Here is a 25,461-nt window from a genome sequence, read left to right as displayed (position 1 = left end):
ATTCTATCTTGCACTATTAAAGAAAGTGGAAAAAAAATAATTCCCGGATCTACACCCTGATAAGTCCTGTTTTGCGTAATCCTGTTAACTATAAAACAAACAGAACAAGACAAACATCCGCAGACGAAAGCATAACCTCCTTGGTGGAGGTGATAAACCCATTGGTCTGCACAGGCTGCACAACATAACTCATAACACCTGAGTAACTGTCACGCCCCGGCTCTAGAAGCCGTAACAAAGAGAGAGGGAGACGCAGGTTGAAAGCCAAAGGATGAGTAATCTATTTAAATAAAACTGTCTGACAACGAACATAACTCAAACTAAGCATGTAATGAGGTGTGTTCATCAGTGGAATCAGTAGTGAGGGAGTGAGTATGCATGAGTGAAGCATATGTTGTGAGGGGGGGATGTTGGAAGGCTGAGAACAAAGCAACGACGAGGCATGAAAGACCATCACACACACCCTCCCATCTGGAGTTCTGTTTAAACTGCAAAGATTTCCCATCTCTCCCTTGGCTTGTCAATACCCCTGCTGGCCTCCGTCAGTATTGCCACCGGTCGATTGAGCCTTTCCACCACCTCAGCATCCACCTGTAGGCTCCTGTAGGGGTAAAAGACATTTGCTCATCACTTCCCGTTTTATCTCTCTGTTATAGCCATGTAATCATATCTGTAGAAGTGATGAAGTTGGAGCCAATAGACATCAAAGTCTAATTATGTTCTGCTGCTGTAAAAACTATTTCAAAGCTGAGTTGTCAGACTGAAGTTCTCTCTTATTGTGCACCACCTGTTCATGCAGATGTGCGTGTTTGTGAGATTTGATCATTAGCACCATCAGCGCCCTTGAAGTTGTTTTTGTTTTCAGACAAGAATACATTTTTACACTGAAGAGATTAAAGTCATGCTGTCAGACATCAACAATACAAAAATTAAAAAAACTAGCGTCAAAACTCAAAATGACTCCTTTGTTATCTGGCACTAGTTTGGGAAAACTGATAAGGGGATGTGGGACAAAAAGGCCAAACTAAACACTTTCAGGAAATGTGTGCACAACATAGGTGTGTAGGTAAAAAGGCGCAAACAGTCTCAAATGAAAGTTGTTGTTTGGACTCTTCATCCCTTTTGGGCGCAAACTGAAAAGAACCTGCTGAGGTCACATCCTTTTAACGTTGTTTACAGTCGTCGTAATGGGAGCATCACTTCAGTGCGTCGGCATCTTCGTCTCTTAAACACCATTGGCAGTTTAAAGTAGCTTTACTGAACTCTTTCTCATTATGCAGCTCATTTATCATTTACGTAGTTTACTCCAGACCATTTCTTTAGACAATTTAGACCACTTCTCTGAAGAGGCCTCAAACTATGAAACAGACACAAAATTACATATATATATATATATGTAATTTAATTTTTTAGCCACAAGCTGAATGTTATGTGTTAAAATGTAAAACTTAAACAAAAAATAAAGCAAAAAAGCAAAGATTCACTGTCTGCAGGCACCAAACATGTTAAAACTGAAGTTGTTAGTTTCTCTGCTTGTAGAGGCGAACATCAAAATGACTCACAGCCAAATGCCAAATTGCTACTGCTGCTACGGCTTGATTTTTTTTGGTAAATGAATCTCATTTTAATGTAAATAAGAAGCCAGGCGATTACCAAACAGTTGCCCCACAAGAAGAAACTACAGTCACTTTATAAATATGAAACAGCTTCTACACCGCTGTGAAAAGAGGAAAATGTGTGGAACTCCGTAAAAAGATATTTCCGACTGGGATTATTATCTGGAGCATACGGTCTTGACAAATTTCTTCATAGAACTGGTCAGCAAAATATTTCTGCATCGATTAAACATTCCTCCCAGGATTGGTCTGTGCAATTGAGTGTGAATATCAATACTACAGAGGAGAAAAATAAGAGCCGCAGAGACTTTAAATCCGCCAGAACGATTTCCTGGCTGATAAACAGGAGCAGCTGATGAGACCTAAGGTAGCAGAAGAGTGGCAGCATTAAGGAGATGGGTGAGCTTATTAGACAGTGCCTCTTCCTGTCTCTCTTTCATTAGTTCTTCGTTTTCCACCTCACGTGGATATTGCTGTTCTTAATAGACCCCTGCTGACAAATTTCCCTGCACTTGTTGATTTAAAAACAGCACATGGGTCTAGTGCATCCTGTAAGGGTTCATTTGTAGCCGTCCATGAGTCAATCAATCCATCAATCAAATTTTATTTTTACAATTTTAACAAGGTGCAAAATTGTCTGTCCTTAACCCTCAACAAGAAAAACATAAGAACCTCAGCGAGAGCCACACGTGAGGGATCCTCTCCCAGCATGGACAGAATTGCGTGAAACTGAACGCATCAACCAAAATAACAGTATTTACATCATTGATTAGAAAAAATAGTTTGTGACATAACGGAAAAGTGTGTCAATGTTTGAATTATTTATTCATCAGAAAATATATAAAGATAAATATATGATAAAGATAAAGGGAGCAGCAATGACAGATGAATTGAGGAGTTATTGTAAGTAATGGTAGAATATGTGAGAAGGCATATTGTATGTCAAGCAGTCTTGTTGTAATCATAGTCAACGATCAGCTGCCACCACTATCAGGATCCTCCACGATCGGCATGAGTGCTGATGAGCCTGTTACTGCTGGATCGAAGCGCTCATCCTGCCCCGGTGCGGTTCAATAAATTAAAGGATCTGACAAGCGTTAGGTGGGGCAGGAATAACAGAGAATGAAGCGGGTGGCTGGGGGATTGCCTTACAGTTAAAGAGGATTGATTCACTTTTAACTGACAACAGAATCAATTTGCCCTCCCGATTAGTGCTATTGGCAGTGTCAATTGAGCCCTTTTAGGTACAATTGAGGTTGTGCAGATCTCAATTACACTCGAAGCCTAATAGTGTATTATTGTGAACACGTTAGACAAATGGCAAAAGCTGGTATCAGGATTTCCACTTAGTGCAAATCTATGGACTGACTCTTGACTCTGTGCGACACAGGAACCAGATTTATTGCTGGATACTCAAATCCAAAATTAACTCCTAAAGGAAATATCTGACCCTTTAACTGCTAATTACGCTACTATGTCCACCAGCTAGTCGCTGATAGTTTCTGCTGTTTGGTATCCTCTTCTTGTTCGGACAAAATGTTTGATATTTGGTTTTGGGATCGGGTTGGATGGGATATCTATTTGATTTTTTTACACCAAAACAACGAACAAACATGACTATCTTGAATTCAAATGTTGCAATAATCTATCCGAACATTCATGTATCAAATTACAATACTAAACCTCAGAGTTAACCAAAAACAGGAAACGTGATGAAAGTAAACTGGTACTCCTACTGTCAAACAAATACAAAGTGAAAGCGTTAAAAAGCGCAGGTTTACAGAGCAATAGCCCGATAATGTGGCCGATTGGGAGAGGACGGGGTATGTGTGTCCCCTTGCAGCTCTACTGTGCAATCTTAGGAAGGTTCCCGGTTCGAATCCCGTTTTGGTCAGTCGGAGTTTGCGTGTTCTCGCCATGTTTGCATGGGTTTTCTCCGGGTACTCTGACTTCCTCCCACAGTACGAGGTTAGGGGTTAGGTCAATTGGAGAATCTAAATTGACCAAAGGTGTGAATGTGAGTGTGAAAAGATGTTTGATACATGGATACACCGGCGACCTGTCCAGGGTGAACCCCGCCTCTGAGCTGAGACTGACTCCAGCTTCCCCCACGAGGATTACCAGTATAGATAACTAGGAGCATAACGCATAAGCACAGCCTCCACAATTTCCTGTTGCTCTCTGCACTGACTGTCCAAATAAAGGCAAAATGCCCGAAAAACAATACTTTATTGAAGAGACAATTATTCATGGCATTCAGAGAGCTGGAATACGATTGGAAGTCGATATTGGCAGAGCTGAGGTATCTGAATCAGAGGAAAAAATTGTTTGCTGCATCCCAGTTTAAAATGTCAGAGCATGTTTGAAGGGCTTTTGTTGGAAATTGAGTTCGGGCCCCCTGAATAAAAAGAGCTCAGGTTGAATCCTTCACGTGCCAATCAGAGGGCTGGAGAGTGTGATCGGTGAAGGGATGCGTCACAACAGCTCAAAGCCGCCTGGAATATCTAACAGCCCCCTTCCCAAGCACCACAGGGCTTTATCAACACCACCACCCACCATCAGCATGAACTGTGAGAGGGGTTGACATCCAGCTCAAGAGGCTGTGTGGTACCTTAGATAAAGCTCCCTGTGTTCTCCTTCCTGAAGAAGCCCTTGTTGTCTAAATCAATCACACTAAACCCTTATTGGCTTTTTACTCCCCCCCCCCCCCCCAAGGATTAACTCATTCACAAGTATAAAAACAACCAACAGAAACACACAACAAACGATTGCAATCCATGCACATTCGATATGGAGTGATCTTCATTAAAATGTCAGCTCCACTTGTTGTATATTTTAACATTATCCAAAATGTTTACAATAATGTTCACACCTCGAGAATTCCACAATTAAAAAAAAAGATACGAGTTTAATTATTTGGGAGACTCCTGGTGCTCGAAGTTACATTATGTACGTTTAATAGCTCTGGACATGAATAAAATACAAGAATTAAGCTATGCAACTACAAAAATGTGTTATTGCAGCAATATCCATAATACAAAGAAAACTAGTCCTTTATGTTTAGTGTATTATGTCATCATGGTGGTGAATGGAGAACGATAACAGGAATAAGGAACTTTAACTGCCAACGTTCTGGTGATTAAACTTTTTTCTATTTGTTTAAAGTCCATCGTCTTTTTAGTTCTGGAGTAAAGCAAATGAGCTCGTGAGGCACTCCAGTTAAAAGGCATTGTGCGATCTCCCACACCATATATGGCAATAACGGCTAGTTTGGGGAATCACAATTACGATGCTGCGGCACAGGGGCTCGCACACCTCAAGTTCAATCCTGGTGGAAATATATAACATGAGCTGGAAAAATATTATGTTTTCAGCGAAAGTTTTAAAAAATATAACGGAAGAAACTGAATGCAACTATGGTAGATTCCATTATTTGAATATAGATCCAGATCCATGATTGCTTAGAGCAAAAGTAGTAGTGACTGTGTTTCCTTATACGAGGTCCTGTGTGCAGAGGGTTGAGATTGTGGCGAGAACAGGAAAAATAGTTAGTATAGATTTTCAAAGGGTTTTTCTCACATACTTGTAACCTCTAAGTAAACATGCCATGCAGCTCCCTCTCTCTCCTTGCACACAGAATAATGTTGACGTATGGGTCCGTGGCATTATGAAGATTACTCACTTCACATGTACATTCCTGTGGGCCATGTGACCTCTTCTCCAAATGAGTCAGAGTTCAAAAATAAGCACTGGTCAGGACAAAAGAGAATTATCATTCTCTTTTCTTTGTCACGTCTACATGCCCTTCTTAGGGAAACGTTCTTCATCACTCATTGCACAATATCTGTCAGATTCTTCCTCCTTCTGTCTTCCTCCCTCTCCTCCTCACACATCGTAACCAGACCCAATGTGCTTTAGTGGTATATTGTTGCTATACTCTTGTTTCTTATCCTTCCCCTATGTCTTTATTTGTCAGCAATGGCTCCACTCAACTCACCCTCCTCTGCCTCTGCCCGGTTACATTTCTCAGGTAACAAGTTTTCGTATTGCCACGCCGGCCTCCTGGTTGCTGGGGTCTGGTGCTATGCTGGCGTCTTTGCTGTGGGGCCCCTGTCTGGCTGGGGAGAGTACGGGCCCGAGCCTTATGGGACGGCATGCTGCATCAGCTGGCATGCACCCAGCGTAAGCACTGCAGCTATGACCTACATCATCTGCCTCTTCTTCTTCTGCTACATCGTTCCGTGCACCGTCATCTTCCTGTCCTACACATTCATCCTGCTGACCGTGCGGGGCTCCCGTCAGGCTGTGCAGCAGCACATGTCCCCACAGAACAAGATCACCAATGCACATGCACTTATCATTAAGGTAACTGCACGCTGTATAGTTTCACTATCCAATTTATTCACAAGTACACATGTTCTTTACATGATAAATATACATTTGGTGTGTGTTGTTGTCTCTTTTCAGCTTTCTGTCGCAGTTTGTATTGGTTTCTTGACAGCATGGAGTCCATATGCTGTTGTGTCCATGTGGGCAGGGTTTGGTGACCCAGCATCTGTACCACCCATGGCTTTTGCCCTGGCAGCCATCTTTGCCAAGTCCTCCACCCTCTACAACCCTATTGTCTACCTGGTCTTCAAGCCCAACTTCCGCAAGTCCCTGTGCCGCGATGTGGCCCAGTGCAGGAGGACACTCTGTGGAAGTCCGTGTCAGCACAGCTCTGCACAAAAGGGAACTTGCGGACAGCCTCATCACAAAGAAGAGTGCAACTCAACAAGGTTGTCCAACGGGCTACCAGAGAACCACAGGACCTGCAGACACTGTCCTTGCCCTGAAACAGTCCTTGGTGACAGAGAAAACCTTACAGACAACAGCCCACAGAAGACTGCAAGGATACTTAAAGGATCGCTGCACAACGAGGTGGCTATCAGTCAGCTCTCCAACGAGATGCAGAGCGACTTCCTCTAGAGGAACAAACGCACCCACACAGTGAGAAGGTGAAAAATCAGGAAAAGACAGCAAATATGAAGGTTGAAGACACTAACTGCAAGTGAGGGGAAACAATGAAAATATAATTAAAGATGAAACGATAAAGATTGACTGAAAAGAAGGGAAGGGGAACTTTCTTCATGCCTCAAATATGTGATACTGCCAAAATAAACATGGTTACAGAGTTAGAAGCCAACACAGAAGGATAAGTGAGTCAAACAGCCAGCATGCAACAACAGATGTGTGCATCAATATTTCATCAGGTCAAATTAGCCTGATCACCTTTACTGATCAGCACTAAGAGAATCCAGAGTCACAATGCAAATCAATTCAAGCTGGATTTAGAGGGAGGAGCCGATACTGAAACTTTGTGCTTGCTCAACTAGCTTTTATGTGTTTATTAAAAGTACTGTATTTGTTGTTAGAAGTATTTATTCATGCATGAAGAACCACAGGGCTGCTGATGTTATCGAATAGAGAATTAGTCATGCACCCTGATTGCTGAAGATTAACGGTACGAGATTTGAATTAAGAGCCATTACTTTAGCTACAGTGTGTCGGCTTCTGCATTCATCTTCATAAATAGGCCTTTTAATGTTTTTTGGCTTAGTGAGCCCTTAGTTACATGTGTAAAAATGGACATGGACATTTTACCCCAGGGTGGTTGCATTGATTCCTCTGCAGAGAGGAGCTGCTGATGCCAATCTTTCCTAATTAGTTGTGTCCAGCACAAAATACGTGACTGAAATTAAGAAGCAGAAGAATCTGTTCACTCAGATTTATTTGGAGACCTTATGATAAAAATCATCAAGACAGCAACAGGAAAGGAATTAACCCAAAATATACACTTTCTGAAATCCACTGTGAAATAAGCTCCAAATTTTTAAACGTACAAAACATTTGAAGTATTGAAACACATATTTGAATGTAAGCATAATTATTTATTTTTGTATTAATAATGCAAACAGTGTTTATCAGATGTAAATCAAAGTTATCTATTAAAGTTTGTTTAAAGCAACCGGCATTACCGGCTGGAAGAGATTGTGGCAGAATCTAATTGGCCACATTAATAAAATGCCCACAATCAGCTGATTAATAAGCAGAGAGAAGGTGAGAGAATTGTGATTGAAAATCTTCCTGATCAAACTTAAGCTGAGCTTCATGTCTATGCATGGTTATGAGCCACTTGCGTTTAGAGCTCCTCTTGCCTCTTTGAAAAGAGTGGGCCTGTTTTTCAATAAAAAGATTTGTAACACGAGAGACAGTGGGCTGCCCAAATTATCCCTGTAAAAAAAATGCACAGTGAGCATAGTTGAGCTTAACCACAATATTTGTCCGACTAGCACTTTTGTACTTTTCCCGTTGCTGCATAGGTCATCAAGTGCACAAAGACCTGCCATGGACAAGTTAATTAGATCTGCGCGGGCGCATGTTGTGTTTGACTGACATGACTTTCATGGCATGTCATGATTCCTTTCTTTACAAAGGTGAGAGGACGGGTTGCAGCTCTTTGCAGTTTCCACAGTATCAAACTATAAAAGCGGTTCCCATTCCAAGTCATAGAAATAATTCGCTTTAAGTCATGCAAAACAACCTTCTCAGCACATGTCGCGTTAGCTGCTGCTCGGCTACACTCCTCCAATGACTGCTCTGACTTTGGTAGCGACCCCCTCTTGATGAAATTGATACCAAACCACCATTTCCACCTGAACCAACAATCTGAGTCGGCTTTTCACGGAACCTCTGCCTTGGAGTTAGACCCTTGTTAGTTCAATGCTTACTGATCTGTTAGCTGTGGGCTTAAGCTGTGTTCAGACTAATATTAGCACAGCATGAAAAAAAAAAATTGCCCCTAAATTAACTTCAGTGTCGCCACTACAGTGACGCAGACGGGTCCTGCAAAAAAAAAAACCATCGTTAGAGACCACTTTCCCATTCACGTGGTCTGCAGACCCCACTGCATGTGTAGGTGCATGTTGCTGGGAACGTGAATGAGTCATTTCTCCTGTTTACCTCCAAATGTTGAGACGGAGGATAAAAAATGCACTTGTCCTAACAAGTCATATGCTTGGTGTGTTGTGATAAAACTAACAACAGACAGGGATGTGATGTTCAGAGCTATGTTGTGAGGTAATGTTGAGGATCCATCTACATGTGAGCAGCTGTAAAACTTAACGCTGTTTGGCAAAGACAAGCGAACTTTCAACTGAGTCAATGATTCCTTCAGATTAATATATTTCTTTTATCTAAGTATCTGACAGTGATTATATACAACTACATGGGTGCACAGGGTAGCAGCTCACTTCTGTATTGCTCTCTATCGTCCAGGGAGAACTGAAGTGTGATAAGTAGCCGACTAACTGCATATGGTAAATGTGTATTTCTGGAAAATAGAAAAGTTGAACAATTGTATTTACAACTCTGGTATGTCAAGAAAAAGCTGGTTATCACGTTGGCTGTAAAAAGAAAAGAGGTGAAAGAGCCGAAGGATCGGTGAAATGCAAGAGGATTTTTTTTATTTTTTGCTCATCATGCTGGAACCAAAGGTTGCAGTCACCTTTACGCTCACTGTCAAAGCCAAAATGTTGTTTTGGACACTTGTATTTTTCTACCAATACCATGAAGAGAACTTACATATCAATATACCACGGCTTCCAGTCCTGTGCTGGACAGCCTTTGTTCCTGGGCAAGGATGGACACACAAACCAGGAAACACAACTGTGAAAACCAGATTCCGATGACTCTTTTTGTTTTCTATTCGGTTCTACTCAAGGAACAAATACTGCAAGTAACCAAGTTGTATATTCTCTATCTCTAGCCATTCCCACCTCGGGTCTTCTCTACTGGCTTTACTCATTCAAACAATGTACATATATATCAGATGTCAGGGATTTTATGTAAACATTGCATGTATATAGATATTGTGTGTATGTGCAGATGCCTAATTTAATTCATATATTACCATGGATATCAGCCTAAGTGTATGAGTAGGGGATGGAGAAAACCCCTCGCAGTGTCTTGAAATGGGGAGATGGATTATATTTTTGTTATTTCAGCTTCTGACTGGTGGCGTAGAAAAGTGTTTCCATGTTTTTCTTATTTAGTGCAAAACAGCTTCCAGGTTTGTGGCTTCGCTCGCTGCAGCTGGAATCTATTTTCTTTCAGCCCTTTAATAGCTGTGTCGGAGACGTACAGACTTACCTGGACTTGTCTCCTCATGCCAAGATCAGTAATATTACACAGCCGCAAAATGATGGCCATTACTTTTGACCATTATTACTGAAACTTTATTTCCCTCCATGGTCTTGTTGGGTTTCGCGGAGACACAACAATCCAAGTGGGAAATTTAATCTATTATGAGGTTATTGTATATGCAGCTTCTATGAAGGTGACCGTTTCTACCTCCCAGTTGATCATGGAATGTATTTGTGGCTCTTGTTTTTGCGTAATTTGAATTGGAGATACACAGCATTTGATATTAAGGAATCCAAGGAGCGCCGTTTGATGTGATTACAGCTGCTTGGATGAGCGAGCCATCTCGATTATTAAGAGAAAATCAAAGCGCTGATGTGTCAGAAGTGCACATGAAGCGTCTCGAGCTGGATGCAATTATCGTTTGCCCTCGCATCAAACGATCCTGTGTTGTCGCCGGCACAATGTAAGGCCTCGTGTCAACACTTGAGTCAGACGTGCTAATCGGGACGCTCCTTTTTCTTTGTGAATCTCACCTGTCGAGATGCATCCTGGGAAACATGACAAAAACCCTGTTAATCCCGTTCGAGATGCGAGACTCTGAATCAGCAGAACTTCTTTATGCAGCATTTATAATGGTTTATAATGCACTCACTGAACTCTATAAGCCTACACTGGGTCTGAAGGATGTGATAAATCCTACATACGCACTGCTCTCTATACGTCTGTGCTAATCCACTGTAAATAAAGCTAAATGCGATCAGGAGGATGCAACTAGAATCTGAATCTTCTGACTGCCGCCGGGAAAATAAAAGTCTTTATGTGAATCCCGATTTTTCCTTTTGTCTTTGGAGAAACAAACACTCCGTCCTCAGGAGATGCAAATTTAGACGCTGGCATATGTGGATTACAAGTACACACACGTCAGAAGTTTTGCAGCCCGTCCCCCCGGAGTTTCTAAGACACAGATAAGGCTGAATGTATTGTGTTGTAAATCTTTGTATGTTTGCATATTGGGGGGGAAAAAAAGTCTGTCTATCTATATATATATATATAGGTTTGAAAATATATTTACATTTTCATTATTAAAATTATTATCCTTGTCAGTGAAGTTTCTGATGCACTGTGAAAAAATGTTTACAGTTTTTCTTTGGTTTTGAAAAATATTGAGGATTGTATGAAAAGTGTTAAATACATCTATTCAAGGGCATATCATTTGTTTTGGGGGGTAAATTTAATTTTGAATAAATATAATTCAGGATTCCATGAATGACGAGATCACTACCTTTATGCATGCTCCCTTTCTTCAGTCGGTAGAGCATGAAGATGTAACATGAACTGGTTCAGCTGGAGTCTCATGCTCGTTGCTCTGTGAGGTTGTAAAACATAAAAAAACTATTAGATAAACATTGATATACTAAACTGAATTTTGATCGAGTGTCACCAAGGTTAAAATGGATTATAGTCAATATAAGAAGTTCACAGGTAACAGCTGTACCTGTGCGGCTTAGGTTTTAATTTATAACTAATTTATAACTTAATTTATAGCAGACGGTTAGGGTTGGATTTCACAAGTTAGCGGCTTCACAACACAACCTGGATGAACAGTGTCTTTACAATCTTCATTCGCTTGTCAACTATAACATAGAACCAGAGTTACAATCAGGTAACTTCTGTAGTTGTGTCTTTAATATTCTTTCATTCACTCTGATCGAGAGCAGAGATCAGAGCAGTAGAGTTGTGTTGCAGAAAAGAAGATGACTTGTGAGTCTTTGTGTTGTCTTCTCCCTGAACAATCTACATTAGGAGATAACACACACAGACTATTGCAGTCACTCATTTGTTATCTCCATCTGGAGCCGTATCCCCCATTGAGGAGGCACACATGAGTTATTGTGAAACACACACAACTATGAATCCAGCAGCAAGTCGACCTCATGGAAGCAGAAGAGGAAAAGTTAGATGATCATCAATTCCAGCTTTGTCCTCTTCTTGGAGCCATAATGTTCAAAATGTCATTTTAATCCATATAAATGTTGAGAGGTGGTGACTAGTGGTGCACCGATGTATCGGCCGTATATCGGTAGCGGCCGATATTCGCCTCGCTAAAGGCTTGCTTGGAGAATACGTCATTTACCCCCGACACCCGACATTGAACGGGTTACATACAACAACAAGCGGAGAATCACGGGCTGACCGGCGCGGAGAAATGCGGGTCCGGTATGCACATGCGCAACAGGTACTACATACAAACAGCAGAGACAATGTCGGCAGCGTCGGCTGTGTGGGATTTCTTCACTGTCTCAGAGAAAGATCGCCGTTTAGCAATTTGCAAGACATGTTCAGCCGACATTTCAAGAGGGGGTAATACCACCAAGGATTTCAACACCACAAATCTGAAGGCTCATTTGAAAAGCAGACACATTGATGAATACAATGATTTCCTGAAAGCTGATAAGAAGCGGCAAGATGCACTGGCTATAATAAACAAATATCGGTATCGGTATCGGCTATCGGCTAGATTGTTGTTTTAAGTATCGGTATCGGCCAAGAATTTCCATATCGGTGCATCCCTAGTGGTGACAAGTGGTCCACCACTCGACTGACTGATCTAATAATCCTATAAATATCTGTCTGTACGTGGCACACATATATTGACATGTGATGCCTTTAACATGAATAAACTTTGAATAAACAGGACTCACGCTTGTGACGTTGAATAACGTTGAATAACGACAACATCCTGCTCACGACAACGGCATCAACAGCTGATTCTCCAGGTCAGGGTTCTGCGTACTGAGTCACCCTGAACTGACTTTTGAATAAAGAGGAGAACAGCTCTTTGTGCAGCAGCGGTGGAGCAGCTTCACTTTCACAGTTTCAGGGGGAAAGCTGCGACCAGCATCACCACGGGCCGAACAAACATTACAGGCAGGTTTAGAACAGGCTCTGCACTTGTACGTTCACGCTAAAAGAAACAACAATAAATAATGTCAGACAGCAAGAGACTCTGCTGTCCATAATCAACAAGACTGAAGAATGTGGAAACCACAGTGTTGATCAAAATACAGAAACACCACCAGGGATTGTAAAGCTCTTCTCTGAGCTACAGTTATCTACACTCGGTACATGAGAAGGTCAAGTTGTCAACAAAGTCTAAATATTTTTTTTCCCAGCATGTTTGTGTCACAGTGTTCAATTTTCACAAATGCTCATTGTGTCCTGTAGTGATTTTGGGGTATTTTCCCCACTGAGGAGATGTTACGCCCCGAGGAGAGATGAGCTGATATCATAGTCAGCTGTTGTGTTCTGTTTTTTCCTGTGTCACCAAACCAACTTCCACTCTGTGTATCTTTCCACATAATGCACGGACTGTGTAAAAACACACACACACACACACACACACTGACTCACATATAGTGTGTGTGGAATATTTGTTGGATCTCTCAGCGGCCCGACATGGATTTTGAGCTCTAATTGGTTTCATCACAGCGTTCTGCGTCTCCAAATCAAAGACTTCTGATTGAGTTGTTTTCTCTGAGTCCGACTGACCATACTTCACCTCATGTTCATGTATGTGTGAGCATGTTGAGTGGAAACAAGTTAACAAATTAGAAACATGTGAACGAATGAAAGAAACTTCCCCCAATTTTATTAATATTCTGACTGAGTCGTGGAATCAATAATCTCTCGTGAGAAGCTTAAACATTTGTATTACATAACAGGCTTTAGTTCAATGTGACCTTAAAAGATGTGCACGGTTTTAATCTTAATCTTCAATCACCATTTCAGCAACATCTCTGACCTTGAACAAAGTTAGGAGAGAAACCTCCACTTCATTCGTTGATATTGACAATAAGTATCTTCTGCTGCTGCGGCAGCTTCGGTTCCTGCTCTGCACCTTTGTCCTCTCGCTTTGTCCTTGCACACCTGGCTGTTGCATTCACCTCCACAGATTGAGGCGTAGTGCAGAGCATTTGTGTTGTACGCAAACAGATGGACATGATCTGGCTGCTGCACTTTGACAAGATGCCCCTGCTGAGCCACCATCTGTCAGGACAGCCCAGTCTGCCAGGTCCGCATTAGAGCAGGATTTCAGGACGGGGAGGAAAGTGTGAATGTGAACTGGACTTCAGCGGCAAAGCATTTAAGTTCAAGTCAATCGTGAGTTCTAATGGTTGACATGTAAGCTCTGCTGCTGTTTCAGCTGATGGATGTTGCACGAGGGATCTCAACAGAGAGTAATGTCGGTCAACAGGAAAATAAACTGCAACAGCTGTGAAAACTTGCATTTCGAAACCCAGAATGTGGTTTATTAGTTGAAACATTTAAAGTATGTTTAAAGTTATTGTGACAACTCAAGAAGAAAATGACAGGTAAGATATTGTATCCAGAAGGTTCTGAGTTCAAACCTGACAGCTGAGTTCCTGCAGAAGAAATGCAGAGGACATGCAGCTTATGTTGATTGGAGACTCGTAGGAGTGAAGGTGAGTGTGATTGGTTGTTTGTCTCTACATGTTGGCCCTGAGATACGCTGGTAACCTCTCGAATCAATGTCAGCTGGGATTGGCTCCAGCACCCCCACGACCTTCAAAGTTTAGAGGTATAGGTAATAGATGGATGGATATGTTACTCATCTCCTTCTATCTTATCAAAAACAAGACCATTAACTTTAACTTCTCTCTACTCCTAATATCATGAGTGAAGAAGAATATTGAACAAGAATAAATTAATGTTAATACCTTAACATTTAATACCTCATTGTCTAGAGCGTCATCGCTCTAAAAAGTTGTCATAGAAACAGGTGTTACTATTTAAGTTTAGGTCGTGTTTAAGTAACCTACAGAATATTCAAAGCTTTGGTGAGAAGAGATCTTCTTGATAGTTAAAATTTCCCTTTGGTGAAAATTAAGATTTTAAACATGTTAACATGTCCCCTTGTGACTTTTATATGATAAAAGACATATTTTATGCCAAATAAGCAGTAGATGAAGGACATTAAAGACGTTGTATGGCCATGAGTCATTTTTTTTTCATGACAAACCTTTTGAATATGTAATTTTCATGAAAAAATAAGCTTTTTAGGGGGTGTACTAAGCTACTGGAGTGGGACTTTAACATAATAACCACTAACCAATGTTGGTCACGGATAAATTAAACCAAAGTTGAATGTCAGTAAGAAGGAACGACGTTGTCGACCCATCCTCCCGAACTTCCTCCCTACTGCTCTATAACATCACACTATACTTCCATCAGGAGGGCTTTGTCATTTGTATAACGTGTTTTGGGACACTTGAAAATAAATTGTATTATATCCTAATTTCCTGTCCCCACTCACTGGCATTATGAATAACAACTCAAAGGTAGAATTTGTTCTGTAAGCAGATGGTTTTAATAAGCACAGCACATCAATGCCAGATCTGCAAGAGGGACAATCCTATGGTTCAGTGCCGACACTGTCAGCATGTTTGATTAGTATTTTTTGTGTTCACAGTGAAAGTGTCCTGACCTTGTTGTGTAAACACAGCTGTGCATATGTACATGTGATAAACAGATTCTCTGGTGTACACAGTCGGATAAAATCCTGTAAAAATGTATTAGAGTGAACAGTTACATGTATGTGTTGGATTTTCATGAATTAATCAATGATTTTTTTCCAGTGTCCTGGATTTTTCTTCATTTTCTTCCTTCACTCAGTTAAATATTTCATCTTACTTGTTTCTTATGTCCCCTGCATCACTTTTCTGCTTCTAATTCCACTTCATGTTATGTGAAAATATTTCTGTCTGGCCCGAAGCCAGGCATTCGATGCCCATGGGCAGATTCCCTGAAAACAAACAATTCATTTACAGCGAGTGTCCCCGTCTTCGTTCCCACAGTCTGTGTGGAACACTGAACCAAATTGCACAACATTGCCAGAATAAATACAGTAATTTTATTTTTGAACATTAAAATCCAATCTCCCCTACACGAATGTGCCATCCAATAACACAGGATATTAGACTAATTCAATTCTCTGTCTGGCAGAGTATTGAATTAGATTAGACACTTTATCTCAACACAAAACAATGGTCACAATGTTCAAACACAAGTGAAAGTCTGTGACTGTTGAAGCTCTAATGAAAATGCATTTACTTTTTGTTATGTGCTAACAAAACGTGGTAAAAATAGACTAAGTACATTACACATTAGCCTTTGAAATAAAAATAAAGGCAACTAATACTGAATAATAAAATTGGGGATTAACTCCTGAAACCACTTCCTTCACTTGCTCTATCCAAGACAGAACCAAATATAAGTATATGATGACGACTAATAATAAATAATTACTGGTATCTATCAAGTTTTCAAATAATTCCAAAACTACAGGATGACAGGAGTAATGTAAAATATGTGCAGTTTATGAAGCACCAAATGGGCGAAAATTTTCGAACCCACCAGCACGGTCCTTCAAATTGCAGAATGCGATAGTGTCCTGCAGATAAGTAGAGCAATCCAGAGCTACAGCTATGATAACAACCCAGTGCTTAGGGCAGTGAAGTAAAAATTGTACAATGAACAGTATCTAAGGCTGATTTACTGTCTGAGAGTTAATGCTTTCTCTATAGCAGATTCTCCTCAACAGCAGTAGCCATTTCCATCCTCCATTGGGCTCTGTAGCTAATTTTAGACAAAAAGGTTGAGATTAACTTGACCAGTTTCAGGATAGCAGGAAATTGGCCAAGAAGAGGGGCTGACCCATCTGCAAGAGCAAATAAACATGAGCTCACAGATAGTTTTGGTTTCCAGGCTTGATTGCCAAAAACGATGTCAACTATGAAAGAAAATGAGATTTCTGCATTTGCATTCATACACCATCTCCTGCCTCCTGCATGCTCCGCCCAGACGCCACCCCACATTCCTATTTTGTTATATTTTAGTGTGTAATACGGATTATTTTCTGATCTAACCGTGTTGTATTGGAATTGTTTAACTTCAGGTGAGGTGTCATGATCTGTGTGAATGCTTGTGCAAACTTGGATGGGCTAGAAAAAGAAAGGAAAACTCCCAACAGATCATGATAAACAGTGAAAACTTAAATAAGACACAGTGACAGCAGTCTGACTTTGTCTAAATGAGACTGCCGATGAAGAGGAGATATATTCTTTGCATCATAGAGAGAACTGGAGGATGATGACGCCATGTGATTTCCTTGCTTCAGGGAAAAACATTGTGGTGAGTCTGACCACATGACCAGTAAAAGACTCTCCTTTGTTCTCGTTTGCATGCATCATTAAGTCAAACCTGGGCCATGAAAAGACTGTGTACTTTTCATTATCTGTGAGTAAAAAGAAAGTTATCATTTGGTTCACGGAAGTGAATTACATTAGAAAGGGGTAAAATGGGTTGTTAGAGGAAAACATGTGGACAGAAAAAAGGGTTAGCGAGAGGTCTGAAGAGGAAGTGTTTGTTTGCGTCATAACAAAGCTAATAGGGAACATTCTTCTGGACGGTTGTTGTCCAATCGTTTTGCTCAATTCAGATCACAAATGGTGATACATTCATTTACGTATAATATCTTAAGAGGGCTGTTTTAAATCATTTGTTATATATTAAACTAAACTCTCTGCTGTGATGGTTGGAACTGCTTCTCTTTGGCGAGGTGTCTGATGTCAGATGGTAGTGATGATGATGATGATGAAGACAGTGATGGCACACAGGTTATGTTTTCACCCAGCTGTTTGTTTGTTGGTTTGTATGTGAGTTTATTTATTTGTAAGGAAGGTTACACAAAGATAGATAAACAGATTTCCACAAACCTTGATTGAAAGATGCGGTACGGGTCAGGAAAGAAACCATAAAATCTGTGGATTTGAATCAGGGGGCAGATCCAGGATTTTCTTTTCTCTGCCTTTCATATTGTGGGATTTTTTTTCAACATTGTCACCATTTTACCAGGAAAAAGCCAATGGGCCTAAATGGAAATAGATGGAAATAGAGGACAGATATGTGTGTGTTACATTTGGTCTTTTAGACTTTATTGTGCCCTTAGGGAAATTTGTCCTCACATTCATTCCAGTACAATCACCACAGACAGACACAAGTACCATTCAGTGATCTGTTCTGCTACAGTTGTTTAATACAAACTGGCAATTTTGCTTTGGAACAACTTTGCACTGTCCGTGACGAGCAGCTTGGCAGCGGCAACAGGGCTCCGAGAGAAATGTTCCTTCTCAAGGAGATTTCATCTTCTTAGCTCTCAGCTCACTCACCATCAAATGTGTTTGCAAAACAGTTTCTGTTAGAATGCAGTGTTGTGAGAGCTGGCCTTTTCCCATCACTGCAACCATGTCCCTGCAAACTAGGCATACTGGCTTGGCGGCACAAACGATAATCAATTGTAGATCTCTCTTGGAAAGCATGACATTCCATATCGAGAGGCTTGTCAGTGATGACACGTAACAGATACTTGTGTTTCATTCACCCAGGCCGTGACCCAGACAGGCTTATTATTTGCTGTCATAGGAGGTTTTTATTATTTATGAATCGTCTCGCAGGCAAGATCAAAGGTTCTCTATGGCCTGGAAGCTGGGAGATCCCCACTCTTGATGTTGTCTGCACTGAATAACACTACATAGCACCTACTGTTCATCATACAGTTAAAGTTAAATTCAGGAGATTACCCAAAGTTCAGTGCATGTCTGAAAACAGCTTTGGTTTATGAGCATAAGAGGAAAATTCAGACTTGTGGTTACAGCGAAGAATTTCTCCACTTACTGTATGTTTCAAGGTTTTCAGATAGCCATCAGCTGTCAGTCACTGCTTTTGTTGTGTAAGTGCTGTTGGAATTTAGCTCCGATTTTGTGCGTAGGATACAGCACAAGATACAGCTTTGTGATGGTTTGTCCAAGAGGCTCAAACTCTTTTTTTTCCTTCAGAAAATCAATTTGCGATATCCCAGCCACCAGGGACATCATCTTCACATTAAACAGATTGCTACAGAAGATGTCTTCCAGGTACACATGGCAGCTTCTTAAAAGAGGATATTTGATTTCCAGCAGCTCGTGCTCAGAACTTCACCTGGGCTTGCAGCCAGTTAGGACTCCCCCCCCCCCCCAAAAAAAAAATCTTGTTAGTCACAGGAAGGAAATTGACTCAGACTCTTTTCTGTCGTGTGCACCGCAGCATGCAGATCCCCATTGCATCTGGGAAAGAGGTGCTCAGATTGGAATATTTCAGGCGAAGGTTTGACAGTGTTTCAGATCTCTATGGGAAGGATTTCATAGGTAAAATGTATCCTGTCTCCAGAGTGTGCAATCTTGTGCAACAGTTGTATTATAAAATGAAAGAGGTGCCTGGAAACTGTCGGACATGTCATGCCTGAAGCGAAAGGGCTGGCTGTGATGCCTCCTGCTGTTTTGTGACACTCTTGCACATTAGGCTTCTCACGAGCAGTGTCAGCTGATCCAACAACTCACTTACTTCTTCCTGGCTGACCTGACCTTATGCCTGGTTGTTGATCTTCAAGCTTGTCATTAGTGAGGGGACTTCTTTGTTTGTCTTTGTCAACCAAACTGTTTGGACAAAGATTTCTCTGTGTACACGTTCCAGATCATGCTACTGCTTTTTTGAGAAAAGGGCAAACTCATGATGTACCTGTAGCATGAGTGTATTAGAAATCCCCTAAATTTAAAGGGACAGCTCGTCTTTTTGACATAATTTGGCATGACTTACTACCCGGTAGAGACATTAGTGCACAGACATTAGCTGAGGCTACATATCCAGTGCAGATGCTCCAGCATCTCTGCAGCTTGTCAAAATGAAATAAGACTGCGTTAACATTGAAGTGGAGATTTTGACATCCTTGGGGTACTTCTGACACACAGTTGAAAAAAATACAAAGACACCTTGAGACAATAAAATCAAATCTCTCTTCTGTGCATCTTCAACCTGTTTTCATCCTCATTTTTTGCAAGAACAGCACTTGAATGTTATCCGGTGTGACAGGTCATGAGGCTTCTCTTGGGTCAGTTTGGGTCAAATGTGCTCCAGAAAGTCGAAACAACAACAACCTCCTTCGGCTCCATTTGGAAAAAGGACGATGACATTTCTAAACGGGAAGTATAATGTTAATAATGCTATGGGGATAGTGAGTTAAATGTGGGCCCCAATTTTATTATCATTATGTTTTAGCCTAAATTTGTTACATTTCAGTAAAAGGTCACATTATAAGACAGATGGATTAGGTATTAATATTTTCTTTTTGCATTGTACCAATGGATGTAAAGACAACAATGACAAATATTTCTTTGATTCAACTGAAAAATAGTCTAGTATTCTCTCCATCCCTCGACTATTTTTTTCAAGTAACAGTGATTTAATTATGCGTATGATTACACATAGTAAATGGCAGGTAATTATAATAATGTACTTGGAGTTTTTAATGGAGGGGTGGGGGTATGAATGTATGATGATGTAATTTGCTATGATTGAACCATTTAGAGGGGGGCTGTTGCTCAAAAGGGAAGGAGGGTCGTTCACTAACCAGAAGGTCCAGAAGGTCCCCTAATGGCATGTTGTGTGAATGAGTGACTGTGATTTGCACTTTAATAAAGAACTTGAGTGGTCGATAAGTTCTTTATAAATACACTCCAATTAGTCCATTTACAGGGGCCACATCTAACTCGACGGAATACTTCAACAACTTACTGAGATTATTGATGTTATACTTTGAGTTTGTTGTTTTATATCCCTGTTGGATCCTCATCCCGCACAAAATATGCCTCAATCTGCTCAAACTTTTGTTTATTCCATCTGTCATTTTCAGCGTATATTATACTGGCCTCTCTTCCCCTCTTATCTCACTGTACTTTGCAAAGCACAGCCCCGCATTCTCAACTCTGACAGGGTTAAAGAGTCCAAAGAAAACAAAAAGGCCTCAAGTAGAAGTTCCTAAGTAGACCAGGGCTTTTTTAAACTAAATAATTAAACCATCAAGTTCAAAATAAAAGTGTCCACTCAGACATGCACATATTGCTGCGTCTTTCTATTTTCTTGGTGTTTTTTGTAACTTTCTAAAGGCTGCTGCACACTAGAGGATAATTGGGCCAATTTTAGACCAGATTTGAATTGTGAGGGGTTAACAAAATAATCTTAATGCTACTGATTAATTTGGAGCCCCCTGATCTCGAATATCAAACATGGCTCAGACAGAAACCCACAATAGCGAGAGAGAGCAAGAGATCGAGCTGACCTGGAATCTTAAAGACTAAAAACAACAATAACTTTCCCACCCACCTCCAGCTCGCGTTGCAAAATGTATGCGCCTTCTCAGCAATGATTTGATCCATAGTTATTTTTCTTCTTTTTTTCCGCTGCAAATCAGAACACATGACGTTGGTCTTCCCCCATGTTTGTTTTCCAACTGAAGTCACGTCCAATCGCACTCCAAAGTCTGGAAGGTGGCAGTAATGTGCCTAAACGTTTTTTGCCAACTGCCATATAAAAACTGAAGAAGAAGACGAATCTCGTAAATTTCGGTGAGATTTTAAGTCGCTGGCCACTGTCAAATCGTTCCTTACAGATGGTAAAGATTAAAAACTGGTTAAATATGTCATTATGTCTGTGGTCTCACACGTTTTTTAAATCGGTCAAGAGTTGAAAACCCTCTAGTGTGCAGCAGCCCTAATGATTAGATGAGCTCAACATATGCTCATGAATATTGGTATAAAATCTTTGTTGCATGTAATTAATTTAATCTCCCTGTCGACATTTATCATCGCCACATGTACATCATCTATAAGAAGCTTTGACATTAATGCAGCACGTCGTCTAAATGCTTGAATGGGCATTACATCCAACAAGACAACAAGCATCCTGCCTATAAGTGAGATAATCCCAGTCAGGGGGAGCATATTTTATACTCTGTGAATGTATCAACTTTACATAATTGTGTGTGTGTGTGTGTGTGTGTGTGTGTGTGTGTGTGTGTGTGTGTGTGTGTGTGTGTGTGTGTGTGTGTGTGTGTGTGTTTGTGTGTGTGTGTGTGTGTGTGTGTGTGTGTGTTTGTGTGTGCTGACCACGCATCTTCCCTTGATTCCCCATGTTACAGCACTTCCACATCCCGTCTGTTACCGTGACAGCACCATATGTCTCTTCCTCTCTCCCTCTCTTTTACTCCCCATTTGATTCCACCCCACATTAACTTCGTCCATAATGACTCATAATCCTTTGTACAACTGAGTTTCTAAATAACCTGCTTTCACTGCGGATGTTCGCATGCATCCCTCTTCTTATTCACATCCTGTTTGTGATCATATCTGGGATATGATGTCTACACCTTAATGGAACATAACTGGTTATTTGTGTAAATGATTTCAACATGATCGATGGATGAACACTGCACATTTGATCCTTCACTGAAGCCTGGTTGCTCCTGACGGTTAGACCAACACCTTGCCTGGTGGCTGGCTGCCATCACTGCCGTGTGTGAACGTGTGAAACAGGAAAGAGGCAATCTGTAAAGTAGCATTACATCAATGCAGGCTAGGTTTCACCAGTAGCTGAAGCCAGGAAGAACAAACAGTTTTCAAATGTTGTGACAAACTCTCAGTGTGATGGTTTTGCACCAGTGGCAGGTGTCACCGCAGCAAAAAACAAACCTGAATCCCCAAGAGCATCATGGGCTTAGTTGAGCATTCCAAGCAACACACCTTTTGCGCTTTGAATGTTTTTGAAAAATAATGTCTGCTTTTGCTCTAAAAGTTATGCGGTTAGCATATATGGGTTTTTCATTAGAGGCGTGCACTAAAGCATTGAGTTTTCATTGTGGATATTCTATTTTCATTGAAAAAGAAGTTAATGAAAAAAGCAACTGAGTTTTCAAGCTGACAAGATATACACGCCACCAGCTTCAATTTTATGGGGTTCTTCATTTGGGATTAAAAGATAAACAAATAAAGGATTCGAAATTTGAATTAGACGTTTATATGTCCAAACACACATGTTCCAAAAATCTCATCATAACAAGATGCTTTCCTCGGGGAAATCTCATCGCATACATTCACTGAAAGCAGGAGCCTTATATTTTTTTGAATGCTATTCACTAAGGTGACACAAAGAGAGAAATATTCTATGGACATTTTGCAAAACGTTGATGACATTGTGCTATTCAGTGAAATTGCACCAATGAGCACTATATGTTAGTCTTTATGTACCAACACCTTGTCTATTCAGCATATATAAATGAGAACTCAAATGAAGCAGCAAAGTAATCTGGAAGAACGCGCATATCTACCTATACATATCTATCTCTATAATAGCTATTCAAGTCTTTATGTTTTGTGATATCCTGATCTCCATTCACCACCACTTCCTTTTTTTATCCTCATCCCGATGTGCCGAGGGACTGTACATCAAACAGTCCATTGCCAAATCAGGTAAATTGGTGTGAAGAAAAAACACTGGTCTTCAAGATAAGACAGAAAGACAGATGTGTCTCCAAAACACAAAGCTCACCATCTGCCTTGCTTTTCACAGTCCTGAAGGAACTATCCCCTCATTATAATGCAAGAGCGAACTGATAAGGCTTCCAGCTGTTTTACAGACTACAGCTTATCTCCCCTTTAGGGATTTCTACCCCAGATTGCCAAATAGTCAGCCTCATGGGGGGGCAATTGCTGGTCCTAATCTCTCGTTTCTCTCATCCACCCAAGGTTTATTTTGACATTTCCTTATTTTTCACGGGACGCCTCCCTCCGAAGCTCCTCGCGTTCATCTGAGCTCCTCCGCCGCACGGGGAATGGAAAAGAAAGGGCATGGTGAAGAGAAACTTCAGGAGCAAGGGTTATAATGGAATAATTAACATTAACAATTAACATTCAATAGCTAATAATCTTTTCATCTTTGTGACTAGAAAATGTGCACGTTGATTACATTATGCATCTGACAGCTGTATGTTGTTTCTCAAGCTGTGTTCTTGTCCTCCAACCCCAAGGTCGTCCCTTGAGGTTGGAGGACCTTGATCATTATGCTTACAATAAAAGAACACTTGGTTAAAGTAATACAATGATCGTCATCGGTTGAAAGAAATAACCTTGACCATTGGTTTGAAAGGTTAAACAAACAGCTGCCTCCCATGTCAAAGTCAACAATGTTTTGTTGAACCTTTCATCCATCCCAACCTCGTCACTGAGTGGACTTTGTTGCAATATAACGTCTACAGACTTCCTGCTTTGCTATCAACGCAATCACAAGAAAGGCTGTGCCACTTAAATGTCATTGTGGAGCATTTGCTGACTGCATTTATGTCGCGCTTTTCTATTCTTAACGACTTCTTAATGATTTTCTGTCCAAGCCCGTCCAAGCCTGAGAGAAAACTAACTGAGCCCAATGACGGCACAGGTTCGATTCCCAAGTTCTCTGAAGACAGCCCCAGTGTCTGGCCCACTTCAAAAGGACCCAGGCATCAAACCACCAATCTTCCGCTTACTAGACCTTCCCTAAGCCACAGCCTCAGCATCCTGACTGATGATGTCTCACATGACTGCCCAATGTAGCTTAACAAAGAAACAAGTGTATGGGTCATATTAAGCAGCTTACACAAAATCAATCATGGCCAAAGTGGTGTTTGACCATTTGTGGTGCCATGGAGCAAGAGGTGGGAATACGCAAAGAGGAGTGGCAACGTGCCAACAAAAACATAGTACTGCAACCAAACAAACATTACATCATTTTAGATATGTATACTGTACAATGCCTTTGGGTGAGTAACATCGAATGTAAACGTAACCTTTAACATAAGAACAGTCTTATTTCAGCACTTTGGTATTTGAAAAGACAGTTTATTAAATGAGACTGTATCATGTTATTGTACTGTTTATACAGTACATGACATGATGACAGCTAAAGACATTCATGTTGTATTGAGACCTGTAATAGACTTTATCCATGGAAGACATTTTGACATGTCAAGGTGGGAAAATCAGAGGTGTATATTTAAAACAAAATTATGTTTAAGGTGTAATCTTTAAGTGGAATTATATGAGTCAGTAATAATTTTTTCAGATCAGAAAAATACTGTATAAATACAGTAATAAAAAAATCACGGATCTTATCTGTAACTTTACAGTTTTGTAGGAAATACTACTGTAAACATGTAAAACAAATTACAGTGTGACAATTTTTATTTAATGTTTGTGTATGTTTTTATGTATATGTACATATATAATATATGCTTATATTTTAGGCATAGTTACATCTATATCCCTCCCAAATACCAATCAATTTATAATATTTCTTAATTTTACATGTTTAAATATAAAAGATAGATATTTATGTTTAGATTTGGAAGAAAAACATACATATATATTTTGTATATATTTTGTTATTGTAAACTTGCATGTACATTTAATATATATCATTAACATGTATGGTCATAACATGTACAAATACTATATAAAAAAATATATGTACACTACTATGCGCATTTCATATATGTTAAAAACGTATATCTTCATATATCTAGAGGATATATATTATATATCACCCTGTTGGTAACTTATAAGGTGACAACATTACTCTTGATAAAGGGGCTCACGTTATATATTACATTTCCGTACTGGGTGGCCTAAGCTTTTGCTGCTTCGTAGTAAACTGTGCTCCTCATTAGACCAGATTCACCTGC

The 25,461-nt window shown here is 40.4% G+C and overlaps 1 protein-coding gene across 1 annotated transcript in view; it reads left to right on the top strand.

Moving 5' to 3' along the window:
• Positions 1–8,167, top strand: part of opn7b (opsin 7, group member b) — a 55,775-nt gene extending 47,608 nt beyond the window's left edge. The window contains exons 5-6 of the mRNA XM_034591846.1: positions 5,647–5,981; positions 6,084–8,167. Coding sequence (XP_034447737.1) covers positions 5,647–5,981; positions 6,084–6,584 — 836 coding nt within the window. The 3' untranslated portion in view covers positions 6,585–8,167. The remainder of the gene's footprint in view (positions 1–5,646; positions 5,982–6,083) is intronic.
• The last annotated feature ends 17,294 nt before the right edge of the window (positions 8,168–25,461 follow it).

Source organism: Hippoglossus hippoglossus, chromosome 7 (genome assembly GCF_009819705.1).
Source record: "Hippoglossus hippoglossus isolate fHipHip1 chromosome 7, fHipHip1.pri, whole genome shotgun sequence".
In the NCBI taxonomy this organism is placed as follows: domain Eukaryota; kingdom Metazoa; phylum Chordata; class Actinopteri; order Pleuronectiformes; family Pleuronectidae; genus Hippoglossus; species Hippoglossus hippoglossus.
The sequence above is the reverse complement of the archived record's forward strand: the minus strand, read 5'-3'. Positions and strand labels throughout refer to the sequence as shown.